The 17,042-nt window shown below is 42.2% G+C and overlaps 1 protein-coding gene across 3 annotated transcripts in view; it reads left to right on the plus strand.

Moving 5' to 3' along the window:
• The window catches only part of dpy19l3 (dpy-19 like C-mannosyltransferase 3), a 67,987-nt gene that overhangs the window by 34,014 nt on the left and 16,931 nt on the right, over window positions 1–17,042 (plus strand). For 2 of the 3 annotated variants that reach the window (XM_075469294.1, XM_075469189.1), the window contains 4 exons: window positions 2,272–2,403; window positions 8,690–8,801; window positions 9,373–9,429; window positions 9,717–9,799. In XM_075469294.1, coding sequence (XP_075325409.1) covers window positions 2,272–2,403; window positions 8,690–8,801; window positions 9,373–9,429; window positions 9,717–9,799 — 384 coding nt within the window. The remainder of the gene's footprint in view (window positions 1–2,271; window positions 2,404–8,689; window positions 8,802–9,372; window positions 9,430–9,716; window positions 9,800–17,042) is intronic. The other variant, XM_075469209.1, reaches the window with a different exon arrangement.

Raw genomic sequence — 17,042 nt, forward strand, 5'->3', positions numbered from 1 at the left:
ATACATTAAGTTTGGCTTTACAGCCGTACAGAAAAATGGCCACGATTCCCTGAAATGCGTCCTCTGTCTGGAGACCCTCTCAAATGAGTGTTCAAAACCTTCGAAACTTCAGCGTCGTACAATGCAATACAAAAACATCCGGCAGAGTCCGAAAAAACGGTCGACTTCTTCCGACGTAAAGAAGAGCATTACATGGCTGCATTCACACAGCGAGCTACTGTCCGTGAAGAAAAGAAAGAAAATACGTTCTAAAAGTTGATGTTTCTTTACATATTTTGTAGCATTGCCTGTGGTTTGCAAAGGGGGTCCCCGGCCAGAAGCTAATACTGTTTGGGGGGGGCCTTGGCATGAAAAAGTTTGGGAACCCCTGTCCTAGTCCATGGAAAAGTAGATGTTTCTTTGTTGACTTTAGGCAGTGACATTAGCGTAGCAGCAGTTTACTGTTCATGGCAGACCTGAATTTGGTGGTTCTTGGGTTGTTCCTTTCATACAGACTCTGCAGGTAAAGGCGACAGTTCTTCATAAAAACCTACGTTCAAGTCCAGCTGCTTGGAGTCAGTGGTTGTTAAATTGTACAAAGACACTTTTGAGACTCTGGAATGAAGTCATTGAATGATACTCTCTATGGAAAGTGCTGACATGGAGCTATTTCAGGGTCATGTTTGTGCATTTGAAACAAATATTTGAGACTGAAAGTCTAATTTTGAACTTGAAATTTGAAAATGAAAATTTCTTTTGTGCAGAAAAAAGTTGTTTCAGTTTTAATTTAAGTTTCATTTTCTTTATTTCAAATTTTCACTTTTGTAATATTTTAAGATTTTTTTTTCCCCTTCAGTTTTAGAAATTACACGTTCGGATTCAGATACTTTATTTAACCTTCAGATCCTTCTTCTGCACTTTCAGATTCCTTTTTTTTTGCTTTCAAATTTCTGGTCCTGTTCTGGCGTGAGGGGCGGGGCTTCAGGTGACAGGCGTGTGGGATCCGAAGGGGTTCCCTCTAACACGTTGCTTTCAAGAAACGTGGGAACAGCAACACCTTGTTTGAAACCTCTTATACGCTGTATTAACGGGATTCCTTGTGAAAGTAACACATAGCATTGACAAAGTTGGCTTATTTAAGCCGTGTTTAAGACTCAAATACAATGTAAGAGTGATAAATGTTGCCAAACTGATCAATATTCTCAGGCACGCTTTAGAAATGGACATTTCCCACACCCACAAAGTACACTGCACAGAAGTTCACTTCAACATGGCGTTTTCCCAGTCTTCCCAGTCTTCCTAACTGGCTTTAACTAGGGGGTGTCTCGGTATGCTCTCTCATCTGGATACTTGTATTCTTGTGTGTCTGTGAAATGGCTTTAGTTGCAGCTAAAGCACTGTTCTAATTAAAAGTACACAATGAGACAAAAGCACTGCAAATATCTGAGTGTACTTGCTCTGCCTGCATGGAGGAGGCTCGCCAGCTGTGGAGACGGCTGACCGCCTTGTCAGCGTTCAACCTTCAGGCGCTCAGGCTTCCTACCACAGCCCAAAGACACACATGTTGGGTTGATTGCAGATTCTAAATTAGCCCTGGGCGTTGGTAGAGTAAAGCTGGTATTATGAATTGATGGTCAGAGGAGTTATTGAAGTGAATATGAATATAAAGTTTCAGACCTTGCAGAAAATAAAGGGATTTTCAGCTTAGAAGAGGAGATCAGGGCGGTTATCAGGTGGATATAACCTAATCCGGTCATCACCATCTCTCTGTCTTTGCTTCGTTTGTTGCTTCATGCTCTGGAAAACAGAATATTCTACCTTTATTTGCCTGTGGTGCAAGGTGAGGGACTGCATTGAACTAATCACATTAGCATTTCAACTCACCCTCTGCCGTTGAATGGCTGGAATACTAACCTCATAGAACAAAGGGCTATTTGCCAATTCAAGAATTAGTTTAATCCAGTTGCCCCACCTCACGTAGTAGGAAGAGCCAAATTTGATTTATATTCAAATGGAAGATGGTGTCCATCTGACTCAGTGCAGGAGGCCAAATCGTGGGAGGAACATCATTGCCTTCAGGCCTTTGCCTGTTTGTCTGTTTGCTGACTTCTGGAGACAGAAATGGATGCGGCTGTGAATCATTACATGTCCACTTGTGTGCAAATTAAATCTGAATAGCATGAATAAGAGAAAATCCACCCACCTACCCGCCTTGCCTCTCCTCTCAAGCGTGTAGCTATAATGTTTTATGTAGCACCGTTGTTTTTTGTATCAATGTCTTCTGTCCCTCAGCAGGGCGAAAGGAGGCTCAGCAGAGGAGAAGAAAGGAGCCGCAGATGGACAAGTGGATCCTTTTCGTCCAGATGTGGCCTATAATCTGTTGCACACGCTGTTCTATGGCCTCCTGGCTTTCAGCACTATGAGGTTAGAATGTAATTGTAGCATCACATCACAGCTTTTTAAATGAACTTTTTCTTTAGATAACATAAGTACCTTTTAAATACATTTCACTTACATACATTAGTATGTACAATAAATTCTAGCCAACATTGTGTGTCTAATATTATACAATTTAAAACAAAAACATTGATACATGTTGTACTTGGTACAAAACAAGGGCTATCAAGAAACTAACTTGAGCCATTTTCTTCAGTTTCAACCATTTTCTAAAGAAAGACTCCTTGATTTCATGCAGCAGGATCATAAAAACTGGAATTTCCTTTATTAACAGAGAAACGGTCAATTGCCGTCGTCACATTTCATCGGCTCCAGCTAACAAGCTTGGAAAGCCAACCAGCAGTTGCTGGCTTGTCAAAAAAACACTCGCTGTAGTTATCCATTAAAAAGTGAACATAATCGGTTGAAAATCATTTGTATGTGTAGTGACGCTTTGATTATGAGAGAATTATGAGATCTAATTTAGCGAACATTCACCACAACAGGGGCTCAAAAAGCAGAATCAGAGTTAGTTTCTGTGAAAACAGTGTCCCATGTGGTGGGGGAGGAAGCCGGTCAGACCTGGCAGGCCCAAACGTATTGTGAGGGTCTGTTGGGAACGGCTGGCGGAATCCCCTGTAAGGAGGAGTTTCAACTCCCACCTCCGGCAGAGCTTCAACCATGTCCCGGGGGAGGTGGGGGACATTGAGCCCGAATGGGCCATGTTCTGTGCCTCCATTGTTGAGGCGGCCGACCGGAGCTGTGGCCGTAAGGTGGTCGGTGCATGTCGTGGCGGCAACCCCCGAACCCGCTGGTGGACACCAGTGGTGAGGGAATCCGTCAAGCTGAAGAAGGAATCCTATCGGGCCTTTTTGGCCAGTGGGACTCTGGAAGCAGCTGATGGGTACCGACAGGCCAAGCGGAACGCGGCCTCGGCGGTTGCTGAGGCAAAAACTCGGGCTTGGGAGGAGTTCGGGGAGGCCATGGAGAACGACTTCCGGACGGCCTCGAGGAGATTCTGGTCCACCATCCGGCGGCTCAGGGGGGGGAAGCGGTGCACCGTCAACACCGTGTATGGTGAGGGCGGGGCTCTGCTGACCTCAACTAGGGACGTCGTGAGTCAGTGGGGGGAATACTTCGAGGGCCTCCTCAATCCTACCGACACGCCTTCCGATGAGGAAGCAGAGTTGGGGAGCTCGGACGTGGGGCCTCCCATTTCTGGGGCTGAGGTTGCCGAGGTGGTTAAAAAACTCCTCGGTGGCAAGGCCCCGGGGGTGGATGAGGTCCGTCCTTAGTTCCTCAAGGCTCTGGATGTTGTAGGGCTGTCTTGGTTGACACGCCTCTGCAGCATCGCGTGGACATCGGGGGCAGTGCCTCTGGACTGGCAGATCGGGGTGGTGGTCCCCCTCTTTAAAAAGGGGAACCGGAGGGTGTGTTCCAACTATAGGGGGATCACACTCCTCAGCCTCCCTGGTAAGGTCTATTTGGGGGTACTGGAGAGGAGGATCCGCCGGATAGTCGAATCTTGGATTCAGGAGGTGCAGTGTGGTTTTCGTCCTGCCCGTGGAACAGTGGACCAGCTCTATACCCTCGGCAGGATCCTGGAGGGTGCATGGGAGTTCGCCCAACCGGTCTACATGTGTTTTGTGGACTTGGAGAAGGCGTTCGACCGTGTCCCTCGGGGACTCTTGTGGGGGGTGCTTCGGGAGTATGGAGTGCCGGACTCCTTGTTATGGGCTGTTCGGCCTCTGTATGACCGGTGTCAGAGTTTGGTCCACATTGCCGGCAGTAAGTCGGACATGTTTCCTGTGAGGGTTGGACTCCGTCAGGGCTGCCCTTTGTCACCGATTCTGTTCATAATTTTTATGGACAGAGTTTCTAGGCGCAGCCAGAGCGTTGAGGGGGTCCGGTTTTGCGACCTCAGAATCGGGTCTCTGCTTTTTGCGGACGATGCGGTTCTGTTGGCGTCGTTGGGCCGTGACCTTCAGCTGTCACTGGAGCGGTTCCGAGTGTGAAGCGGCTGGGATGAGAATCAGCACCTCCAAATCTGAGACCATGGTCCTCAGCCGGAAAAGGGTGGAATGCCCTCTCCGGGTCGGGAATGAGATCCTTCCCCAAGTGGAGGAGTTCAAGTATCTCGGGGTCTTGTTCACGAGTGAGGGACGAATGGAGCAGGAGATTGACAGGCGGATCGGTGCGGCGTCTGCAGTGATGCGGGCTCTGCACCGGCCCGTCGTGGTGAAGAAGGAGCTGAGCCAGAAGGCCAAGCTCTCGATTTACCGGTCAATCTATGTTCCTACCCTCACCTATGGTCACGAGCTGTGGGTAGTGACCGAAAGAACGAGATCGCGAATACAAGCGGCCGAAATGAGTTTCCTCCGCAGGGTGTCTGGGCTCTCCCTTAGAGATAGTGTGAGAAGCTCGGTCATCCGGGAGGGAACTAGGTGTGCATTTTCTCGTATTTGAGGCGTGGTTTACGAATGCCTAGAGCCGTTTATTGGGCGCTACGAATTTCTATCAAATGGCGTCTGGTTCTTCCCATGCTGCTTTGCACGCGATTCATAGCCAATTGTATCACTTATACCAGATGACGTATGTAGAGCGACAGAAATTCAACGAGGAAGAAGAAGACGCTTTACTGTGTATGAGAAGACGATGGTGTTTAACGATTATTGTCGTTACTTAAAAGCTACTTAAAACACTTTCTAAGGCTGCATCGAACGGTAACGTTGTGTCCGCTGCCATGTTGGATTAACACTCTACAAGCTTCGGTGTCGCGCATAGACATCGTCATCGTCTTGCTGCCCCCCCCGTTCTGTAACTCTCATTAGTTAGTAAGTTAGTTAGTTAGAAAGTATGTGTTCTGTTCCAATCCACTTTATTTATAAAGCACAGTTTAAATAAACACAAAGGTTTCCAAAGTGCTGTACAATAAAATAAATACAATAAAACATAATAAATAAATAGACTGTCAACCCCACCCCCAATAAAATATCTGTGAACATAAAATCAACAGCCTAGGTAGTATTAAAAGCCAAGGAAAAGAGGTGCGTTTTAAGAAGAGTTTTAAAATTAAACAGTGAGGAGGCCTGTCTAATGTGCAGTGGCAGTTCATTCCACAATTTGGGAGCTGCAACCGAGAATGCTCGGTCCCCTCTAAGCTTCAGCCTAGTTTTGGGAACCCTCAGGAGCAGCTGGTCAGCTGACCTGAGGGATCGGCTGGGTGTGTAGGGGTGCAGGAGTTCAGAGAGGTACACTGGGGCAAGACCATTTAGGGATTTAAAAGCAAATAAAAGAGGTTTAAAATAAATTCTAAAATGGACAGGTAGCCAGTGGAGTGAGGCTAAAATCGGTGAAATGTGCTCAAACTTTCTTGTGCCAGTTAACCCCTTAACGCCTATTGTCGCATATATGCTACAAACCTTTTGACTCAATCAACCAGCTGAGATAGCATCTTTATTCCCCCAATGCCGGTTAGTCCATATTCACTATGGACCTAGGAACGTTTATATAAATAAATATGTAAAAATAAAAAAAAGGGTGAATACGAAAACATTGTTTTTTCACTGTTATATTACTGTGATGTTGTTATCTTATTATTGACCATTATGCCTGTTGTCGCAAATTTGCAACATACCAAAATTTCTATTTATTTTTTGTGCAAAAGTGAAATGAATAATCTCAGCATTATTTACCATCTACTTAAAGGCTAAAACACACACAAAACATTTTTTTTATATACAGCTATATAAATTCAGGCGTTAAGGGGTTAAAAGACGTGCAGCTACATTTTGTACAAGTTGGAGACGTGGGATGGAGGACCCACTAACCCCCATATATACTGTTCTGACATTCTATTTCTGACAATATTGAGGAATATTCTTCCTGATATGATATACTATATACTGTATATATATATATATATATTAGTATGTTGCAACTTTGTAGTAAAAGGGAAATATTATTTTCGACAATTCTTTGTTTTTTTTTACATCTTTGTCACTTTACAAAATATGTATTATGTATTATGCTTAAACCTGCAGCTGTAAGTCAGGAGGTTTAAAAGCAGGAATATTTACACTGTTTAGTGTCTGCTTTCCTTTTCAGCAGCCATTGCAAAACCTTTTATGTTTTTACTCCTCAAACTCTATTTGTCCTTCTTTCCTTTTGTTGCTTTTTATATAAAAATTTTTGAGAATTAGCTTGAGACATTTACATGTTTTTTTGCCTGACTACAAGCTCCTAAGTGTCACACAACGTCACAAATTCCCTCTGTGACTTTTGCCTTCTTTTCTGCTTTTTTACTTCAGTTATGTGAAACACGATATTCCCAGACCTGACTCCAAACTTTCTCTTTTTCATTTGTCAAATGGTTTTGATTGAGAGCATCACCAGCAAGTTTCCCAAGCCTTGTGCAGATACAGTTTACATCATTGTTACACACAAATCATTGCCATAGAAGCACAATGGCCTCCTCTGTCAGGAGCGCTGACTAAATCTTTTCTTCTCAATTTTTTAAATGAACCTACAGTTAATCATTCCAAATCATCACAAATATGGCGGTGAAGTGTTTTTAACGGTTTACATTGGTGGCTTGATTTGAACTGGCTTATTCACTTCCTATAGAGAGTGCATTGATAAATCTCTTGCCAACTGTTAAAACGTTTATATTGCAACATTCTATCTGGCTCAGACAGAATTCACTAAGATTTTGTCCTGAAGAACTGCTATTTTGAGAAAAAACATAAACCTGAAGTTTACGGTTTTGCCACTCTTAGCACCACGAGACTTTCCAGCACACATTAGTGTGACTATATATTTTTTTTTTTGTTTAAGAAGAGTCACTTTGTTTTCTTCAAATACTCCTTTCTAATTTTGTATTGGAGATGAGGGTTGACGTGTGTTTTCCTGTCATTTGGAAACCTGTAGCACACAGTGTTGAAGTCTTTTGGTTAGTTACATTTACATTTTCAGAAAGAAGACCCATTATCCTGCTTTTGGAAGAGTAAAATATTTAACTAGAGTGAAAGCCATGGTTAAAGGAAAAGACAATCGCAAGTAGTTTTCCGCTTCATCCAACTATGTAAAATTTCAATTAACTCCTGGCTCTGAACATTCAGCCCATTCTTTTCGATGGGTATTTTTTTCCTGATGAATTATTCATTATTTTGGAAGCGGCACAATGTACATATGGCCAAAGGCATCGCAGTCTTCAGGCAAACAAGTCAGTTGTTTTGGTGTTTGAACCACATTTTAATGTAAAGTCGTGTGGAATCAGTGGAAAAATGTGACCGTGACTGTGATCACATTCCGAACCAATAAGGTTTTGAGTTTAGTGGGGTGAAAAACTTTTATCTTTTGCATGGAAACGTTGTATATTTAGTACTTGTGCTGGGCAGGATTTGGAGTGGCTATAACAGAATGTGCAATTAATGCATTGAATTCCTGTCATGGTGGGCATTTTAAGACACTGACTGAACTCCCACTAATGAAGGTTTTTAACACTGCACAAGCCAGGTAGGGTGAAAACTGCCACATCTGATGTCAGCACTTTTTCTAAATGCTGATTAATAGTGAAAAGGACAAAAGTGCAAAAAGCCATTTGTTTCTGTCAGACAGCCCCTTGCATCAAAGAACAAAAAATGAGATTTAGGCTGCATTTCTCTCTGGCTCTTCCTCCCTCTGCCATGCCTCCCTCACTGTACCTGCCAGTTTAATTTTTTATCGTAATTTGTTTGGAAGCACATACTTTGGATGAGCACTAACTATGTTTAAGGAACTATGTTAAATTTAGCCCCTGTGAAACCACTTCAACAGCTTTTCTGTTTAAAGCTGCCGTCGGCAGGGTTCCAAAATTCCGAGTCTAAAGTCGGAAAATTCGAACTGATACAACTTTCAGGTCCCTCCCCCTCTGTGGACGAGGTTGTGCACGTGAGTTCACACCAGTGTGCGCGCACACAAGCTGGGGGCAGACTCACGCTCAGCATGGAAGACGTGGTTGGTGACACTTCTGCTCAGATAATAGATAAATAATAAACCTAACGTGATTGGTTAAAAACAGCCAGGAGCGCTCGATTTTTGCAAGCACGATTACAGGCTTTAGAGGGAGCTACAGAATTCGGGATTTTTCCTTTTTGACTAAAAACAATTTGCCGACGACAGCTTTAACCAAGAGTCGCTGTAAAACCGGTCTATCATTCAAAAACTGGGACTTTTTCTTTTGATACCAACACCCCTTAATATTGTCTGTTTCTCCTCTCTTCCTGTTTTCCAGAATGAAGTATCTATGGACCGGCCATATGTGTGCAGTCGCAGCTTATGGTGTATGCGGGACTGAGTTGTGGGCTCTGCTTTTCAGCACTCTACGCTGCAACACTAAAACTCTGGTAGGGGCATATGACTGCACCTCCAGACCCAAATTTCTCAACCGGTTTAGCTTTCCTTGTGTTGTTTTTGACTGCGAAAACTAGATTCAACCATATTGAATTGAGGTTGCACAAATCAATGTTGTTGGTGTTATTATTAATGAAAATCTGCTCATTGAGCTCAGCTCGACAGGGTACTGACTTTCCTTCACATGACTTCCTATGAATAATCATTTTTGGTTCACTCTGTGTTGGATGTGTAAATGGGAAACTGTTTTCTACCTTGTATTATAACATAACATGCTGCATACAATTTAAAAACTTTGGATGATTCCCTGGATTGATGTGAAGCTGGATCATTATGCTGCCTCTTCCCTGGACATTTCTAGTGAAGCCACTAGGTGTCAGTGTGGTCATAACATGCCAGCAGCATGGATCAGATGAATGATAGTTGGAAGCAAAGCTGCCCCGTGTCTTCTCTTTGTTTTATCTCGATTTGTACTTATCTTCTTGACTCTCAGATTTTGTCTACCCAACAAAGATTCATGTTATTTCAATTCATTCTGGTTGTTCGTTTCCTCTCTTTTTGCAGTTGAGGCTTGTCAGGTGTGGTGTTCCTCTGCTGATGATCGGTTGTCTTTATTACAAGGTATGCCCTCTTCTTCATGGTTGATGTTCATTGCTGTCTTGGTAGTCTGATTACTGAACTGGGGTCAGTTTGTATCAACAATAACAAATTGCTGTAAAAGAAGGAAAGTGGCCCAAAATGAAGTTGGAGAGGAAGATTCTATGCAGCAGTTAGGGTCCTTACACAAGGCTGAAACAATTGCTGTTTTTCAGTCTGAGAATTTGAAATGGCTGCCACATACCCTGTTACCTTCAGTGCAGTAATTAGATGTTGTTTAAGATTGTTTTGTTCTTCTTTCACCACCTTAGTTCTGGCCTAAACTAATGGAGGAGTTATCGGAGCTGAGGGAGTTCTACGATCCAGAAACTGTGGAACTCATGACCTGGATTAGGTACATACACACGTGCTCACACGGTGTCCCACACAAATCTAGAGCACCCATTATATTGATGCAAATTTGATTAGCTTGTTCGGTGGATCAAGCTTCACTTTGCCTGATGTCCTTGATTAGTGTGTGTGTGTGTGTGTGTGTAGCTGTGCTTGTTTGTGGGGGAGTCTGACTGATGAGTGATGAGAGCCGATGGGTCACCATGAATAAGACATGGGGGTGCTGGAAAGAACCCAGCTGTTGGCAGAGCTCTAACCCACCTCGGGGTCTCTGGGGCTGCGCTTTCAATTGAGAGCATCAGTCTGAGGGGAGCAGACATAGAGCTGTGATTTTGGATGACTTCGCACTGTTGTTGTTGTTGTTGTTGTTGTATGTGGTTTTGCAACATTTTGAATCTGCCATTTTCTGGAAACTTCCGAATATTCAGGAATCTCTATTAGCAGTTGATGGAGTTAACCGCGTTCCCCCCCTCTGTGATGAGGTTGCACAGGAAATAAAGATTTCATAAAAATCCTTTGAAGGAATTTAAAAGCAACATTTGGGTGAAAAATGTACTCTCCAAATCCTTTTATTAAGTGTCTTTTCAGCTATGAAACAACATTTAGCAGATCTGTGTTAATTAAGCCCGACCACATCATCTCTAGATATTATATTTTTTTGGAAGTTAGGAAATTGTTCAAAACGATAAACGTGATTTTAAACATTCAGTGGGGAAAAAAAAAAAAAAAAAAATCACAAAATGATTAGATTGAGTTTTGAGCACCAAACATTTTTCAGAAGTTAATGTGAGGCATTGAGTCGGAGCTTTAGGACTTTGGAAGGTATTATGAATTGAACCAAACTTCAAATGATTGGATGGGTTGTTTTTGGACCACATCACATTCTGATAATTGACCAACATTAGAATCCCTTCAGGTCCTTCTGGTAGATGATGGCTTTAGTTTACTCGCACTCTGAATAAGTGATAGTTTAATGCTTCTTATTTCCATCCCGTCATTATCAGTGTGATGACATTAAGTGGACCATTTACAATATTTAAGGAATTAATTTTGATCTAATCCATTAAGACGGATAACGGAATGGCATACAGAGAGGATGATGGATATTGAGATGGTGGAGGGAAGAGTCTGGATTGTGAATTTATCTGTGTGTGTGTGACATAAGTTCCCTTCTCTCCACAGCTAATCCCATCAGGCTCTGAGGATTAGGGGGGCTGCCTATCACTTAACTTGGTTGGGGCTGAGAGCAGGGTGGAGCGCTAAGCTTCTTGCTGCTGTGCTAATTACATTCCGGATGAAAGTGTTAAAATGAGGACGGGGGCTCATATTACATTTCATTCTCCAGGTGACTGAAACCGAGGCCGTTTAGTTTTATATGAAAAGTTGATGGTGGATTCTCAGACCGTTTAATAATAAGGGGCAGAACAAGGACAGATTCATGCAAATAGCAGACATTATATTTTATGACCAGCTGGTGTGTTTATGTAAAGCTGTTCGGGACTCGTTGTGGTAATTGTAGCTGAAGGGGATGTAATTTGGATCTTTATTGAAATGAGAAGAAAAAACATAGATTGATTTCAGCAAGGCTGAAATGTCTTTAGCAAAGTTTTTCTAAGTCTCATTTTCACAATATTTCAAGTCAGAATGAGGCCTAGATTAGGGAGAGGATGGAGATGTGTGATAAAATGGATTTTGAGATTATTAGATCAGTGGTAAAACGGTCCTCATATAAGCTAATGATTTTTGCCCTTGGCTCTTAACAGTACAGAAATGTGAGTTACAACAGGTTGATGAGGGGATTATCATAATTCTCTTGACATTCTTTAATAAGCTGTGTCTTTACAGATTAGAGGAACTTAAGTGTAGGATAACATGGCGACAGCTTGGAAGAGTTTATCTGTAATTCACATAACCGTAACATTGATCACAGCAGTGGCTGAGCTGTAGGCGGATACTCTGTTCTAAATGGACAGCCAATAAATCAATAGGAATGGCTCGTTGTTCAACTGCCTCCAACTCTGATTTATAGTTGTTATAGTGCAGATTTTAAAGTTCCACTGGCGCTCTGTTTCTTCCTGAACCCAGATCATCTTCCTTTTTTCAGATCCACATTTGCACAGTTGTGTTTTCATTAAAGCAGTGCTGCTAAAAAATGATTTTGTAGTTATTTGCTTTTCTGCTGTTTTGATAAGAACTCAGTGTTGGGCACGGTGCAGTCGAGGCTTTGAATTTATTAACAGGTGCAGCACAGAGAGGAGCAGCTTAAGCTCAGGCACAGGTTTTATATACACTGCTGAGGCTCGGACAGACAGGGCTCAGCTCAGCGCTGTCGCCACCCCGCTCGCTGCAGGTCACTGCACGCTGCTGTCGGAGAAGCGAACAAAGCTCACAGCACGCTTCACACTCGGGGGCTTTGATGTATTTCATTTTGCATGTCAAGAGTTTGGAAGTTACAATTGGAATAAGACTTTGATTTTGAATTCAATTTCATGACTCCGTGTGAGTCAAACATACACACAACCATGCAGTCGGCTCTTCTTTTCGTTTTCTCCCATTAAAACAACGCTGACCATACATAATCCACCAAACACAGAAGCTTTCTGACTGCACTACTCTGCTGTGAACCTGCACTTCACTAGTCTTGTGTTATATACAGTATATATATTTAAACATTCCTGGGCATGTTTTCTTTTTCCTACACCCCCATCTCACACACACCCAATCGCTCCCGCCCCTCCAGGTCAAGATATACAGCGTGCTTTTGAGAATTATGAAGGCTGCAGTGGAAATTATTAATGAGAGCTTTGACAGTTTTGCTGCAGATCCAGGAGGCTCATCTGGCTACTCAGCACGGAGAGCCAATCAGAGCAGGAAGAGGCTCCCATGTACAAGTCAGCATATCCAAGTGAAAAACATTTAGTTTATACAGCAGGTCCTCAAATAACAAGGAAACTAGTTATTTGTCAGTGAAGACCACTTGTAGATCAGCACCTCAGCATTCTGTTTCTTTTTTTTTCATCAACTTCCACAATAGAGTAGACATTTCGGCTTGAATGTTTTCCTTTCTGTAAACCAATGCATCGCATTTCAAGGAACTCTATTAGGAATGTAGAGCTATATCAGCCTCAGATGGGTATCAGTTCATATTCAGCTTGTCGACTACAATCAACATATCAGCAAATAGGATAACATCAATCGATGGCAGGGACTGATATTTATCTGTGCATCGGGGATGTGTTGCATTGAATTTGCCCTAAAACTGATAAGGTTTTAGTTTTGTTGGGCACAATAATGTTTCTTGTTGGGCCACGTAAGCATTGAGTTGGCAGTGCTTCAGCGTTTCACCTTTTATAAAAGACGTGTTTTGGAAATAGTGTTTTCTAAAGTCGTTCATGGATAGTGTGGGATGAAAAACATTTTATTTCTTTTTTTTAATAAATCCTTTTTTATGGTTTTCTGACATTGAAGGGACAAAAAAGAGATCCATCCAATGAATAAAAATTGTACGAACAAAAGTGAACTAACTTTGGGTCTGCACTCAAAAGTTAGTAAATCTGTGCTTTGACCATGGTGTCCCCTTTGTTACACGGCTCTCGAGTGAATTTGATTCACTCCCTCAAAAGCTTCTCCACTAAAGTCTCCACGGAAACATTCTTCCCTTGTGGCTGTGCCTGAAGTTTCCAGGTGAAGATCACTTAGAAAAGTAGCATCCTGATAATGGGAGAGAGAGCATGAGCGTGAAGGTGACATAAGTCAGATGGTTATTTTAAGCAAAGATAAGCGCTCGCAGCATCAAATCCTGTCTAGACTGAAGGTTTCTGCAATTAAAGAAGTTCACCCTTACCCTGAAGTAGCACTTCATTATTCAGCAAAACGCTCCCCCTTCTCTTTGCATCTTTAATGGAGCATCGCGTTAGTTCTGGCAGACCATGTAGTCAACGTGCCCTTTGCCTATTGGCTGACGCCGACCCAACCCTTATGGCCAGCTGCGCTCAATGGGTAATCAGCTGCTGCTCGCAATTGGATGCTGGCATTTGGGGCACTTCATTTAAACTTGGTTTGCTGTCACTGCTTTTTTTGCTCTCTGCTTGCACCCACCACCTCCCCTGCTCCACCGACTTCTCATTGCCAACAATGTCATACTGTTGTTCATTGTTGCTTGCTCTGTTCTAGGGGGTTTGTTGCCTTTACAGCAAATGGAAAACACTCCACCTGAGGATGCTGCTGTTCCCTGTCTTGGCTTCCATGGAGCTCATGGAAAAGTCGGGAACTTCCTCCGAACAGAGCCATACCGCCAAACATAATTGTATGCATTCAGAATAAGCTTCTGAAATTCATCTCTGTTTCTCGTCTCGTTTTGACGAGAGTGGTTCTGACAGAAATAATTAACCCAAATATACTTTGGCAACAGGCAGTTGACAAGTTACTGGCTTATTGCACGTATAAGCTGATAAGACGTGTAGAAATTTCTGTGTTTTCTCTCCATAAAGAGGTTTTTATCACAGAATGACCTTTTGCTCACGGGTCCGTCTTAAGAGCCATTTGACTTATTTACTGGCCCATTTACATCTTTGATAGATCTACTTGTCCAGATTCCTTTGATCCATATCAGAGGACAGAGTTTCATCGATACCGCTACAGTACTAATACGATAAATGAGAATGTTTAGCAGCGGCATCTTTTCTAGAGTAATGCTTGAAATGCAGAGGAGATGAACAGACGATCTCCAGTGTGTGTGTGTGTGTGTGTGTGTGTGTGTATTTCCCTGACTTTTTCAGTAAAAGGATGTATGCAGACTACAAACTGTTGCAACATGTTTAAAGTCTTGTAAGAAGAACCATTACCAGGCATCTGAGAAGATTCTGGCCTTTTCACCCTCACTCGGAAAAGAAAGATTATTAAACAGCTTTAAAAGTGTGCTTATTTTAAGTGCTTGTACGTATAACCCATTCTGACATTTTTATGGCAAGGCCAGTCTCATTTGTTCATTCTGTCTAGCAAAAAGGTTAAGTTACTAACTCACAGTGTACCTCCTGTAAATTCTAGTCCAGTGTTAATGGGGCTTCAGTCTTTCTCCTCCTCTTGTTTTGTGGATCTGTGTCCATCTGTCTGTGTAATTAAAACAAATCACTTCCAAGCCATTCTTAGGAAACATGTGCCACTACTAATTTGTCTATCAATCTTTCAATGAAAATCAATTTTCTTCCTTCCCTCTGGTCTGGCCCCCTTTCCTCGTCGCGCTTTAAATAATCTAAATGAGAAGCGTTTGTTCTCCTCCATGAATAAGGTGCAGGGTCTCTCATCTGTGCTTGTGTGTCTTATTCATCCAGTGGGAGTTCAGAGAAACTCAGATGAACACTGCGATGTCCTTGACTGAACTACACACCTTTCAATCGGAAATAAGACTTGAGTAGAGAATGTCTGGTCTTGTATATGCGGCCTATAATGACGCTCCTAATCACTCTTTGAATCTCACCATTAGTCACCATCGTGATTACCACTCAGAATCACTTAGCTCTGGTGGTGCACGAGCAGTTGGAGCGGAATCTCAACTCTTTGCAGGTGGAACAAAATGTCCATGTAAAACAAATTAGATGTTTTATGCATTGGAAGTAAACATGAAGGGAAAAAAAAAAAGCTACTGAGATGAGTAATGTTACAGACCCTGCACACCAGCACTGGTGTGTTATGAATGTTAAACCCTCTGTCGTGGTTCAGTCAGGTGAAGCCTGATTTACTTGCACTCTGAACCAAACACCATGAGATTATATCAACTCGCACTATTTACGTATAGAAGTTAATACATTTTATTAATATGTGCCTATTCTCTGGGCATTTTATAGAGGGAAAAAAAAAAAGTTGGAGTCTAATTCAATAATCCAGTCCATTCAATTTAATTGAGTTCAGTCCTGTTCAGTATAATTAGGCTGCTTTTTAAAAAGTAGCTGTGCTTAGGAAACTAACAGATGGCATTGATTCTTCTCTTTCACTCAATCCCTTTTCATTAGCATGCGCAGGTCAGCAGGCACCAGGGAGAGACCTTCAGCAGGATCAGACTCGGGGACAGAGGACAGAGACAAAGCTACCTGTTAGGGAAGGGAGAAAGAGAACGACTATGTTGATTACAGAAATAATTGTATGTATATAAAGGAAAAACTGTCACGTTGGATGTGTTGGCGTGGTGAAGGAGTACTCGGATGCAGATATTCCAAAATAAAACACTTGATTTATTTAAATAATCTAACGGCTGAGCCAGAATACAAAAAACCTAAAATATGAAAAAACAGGGACAAACCTGACTTGACCTGAAATGCTGTGGCTTCATCAGTGACGGTGACTTAGCATGTGCATGAGAAAACCTGGAAACTAAATACTGAGGAGGGAGATTGTTGAGTGAGTGCAGCTGAGGGCACAAACGGGTGACGGGAGTGAAGCTGATGGCAGGGCCAGAGAAACGAAGGACGACATGGCAAAAACTAAAGACGAAGCAGGAACTTAAAACCTAACAAAACTAACAGACATGACAAAAAACAAAGGGAGCACAGTGAGGAGAAGTTCTCAGTGCATTATGGGAGGTCTCTCAGCTGTAGCTCAGGAGGAAGGGCAGAAGTTGGAAGGTTGGCGGTTCAACTCCCAGCTCCCACTTGTCAAAGTGTCCTTGGGCAAGACACTGAACCCCACGTTGCTCATGTTGTGTGTGATTTAAGAAAAAAAAAAGAAAACAGTACTGTGTAGCCTGTAAACTAAAACTTGCTTTGTGTGTGAATGTGAATGGGTGACTTGTAGTGTAAAAGCGCTTTGAATGATCAGCTCAACTAGAAAAGTGCTACATAAATACAGCTGATTTGCCATTCCCAGCAGCCGAGGTCAGTAGCAGCAGGCAAAATGATTCAGCCCTCATTGTTAGATAATATCGGTGGTGACATTGTTAGATAAAACGGATGGCTCAGGGTCACCTAACTCTAACTATGAACTTTATCAAAGCGGATCGTTTTTAAGCCTACTGTTAAAGATAAGAAGGGAGTTTCCTACATAAAAAGTCATACTGTGTGTTGGGATTCTTTTGATATCACACATTTTAATTTCCCGTCACCGTGCCTGCTATGGGGATGGTCATATATATATATATATATATATATATATATATATATATATATATATATATATATATATATATATATATATATATATATATATATATATATATATATATATATATGGGTCTGTTCCAAAATCTTGCAGATGCA

The sequence above is a fragment of the Odontesthes bonariensis genome, chromosome 1 (assembly GCF_027942865.1).
Source record: "Odontesthes bonariensis isolate fOdoBon6 chromosome 1, fOdoBon6.hap1, whole genome shotgun sequence".
Lineage (NCBI taxonomy): Eukaryota > Metazoa > Chordata > Actinopteri > Atheriniformes > Atherinopsidae > Odontesthes > Odontesthes bonariensis.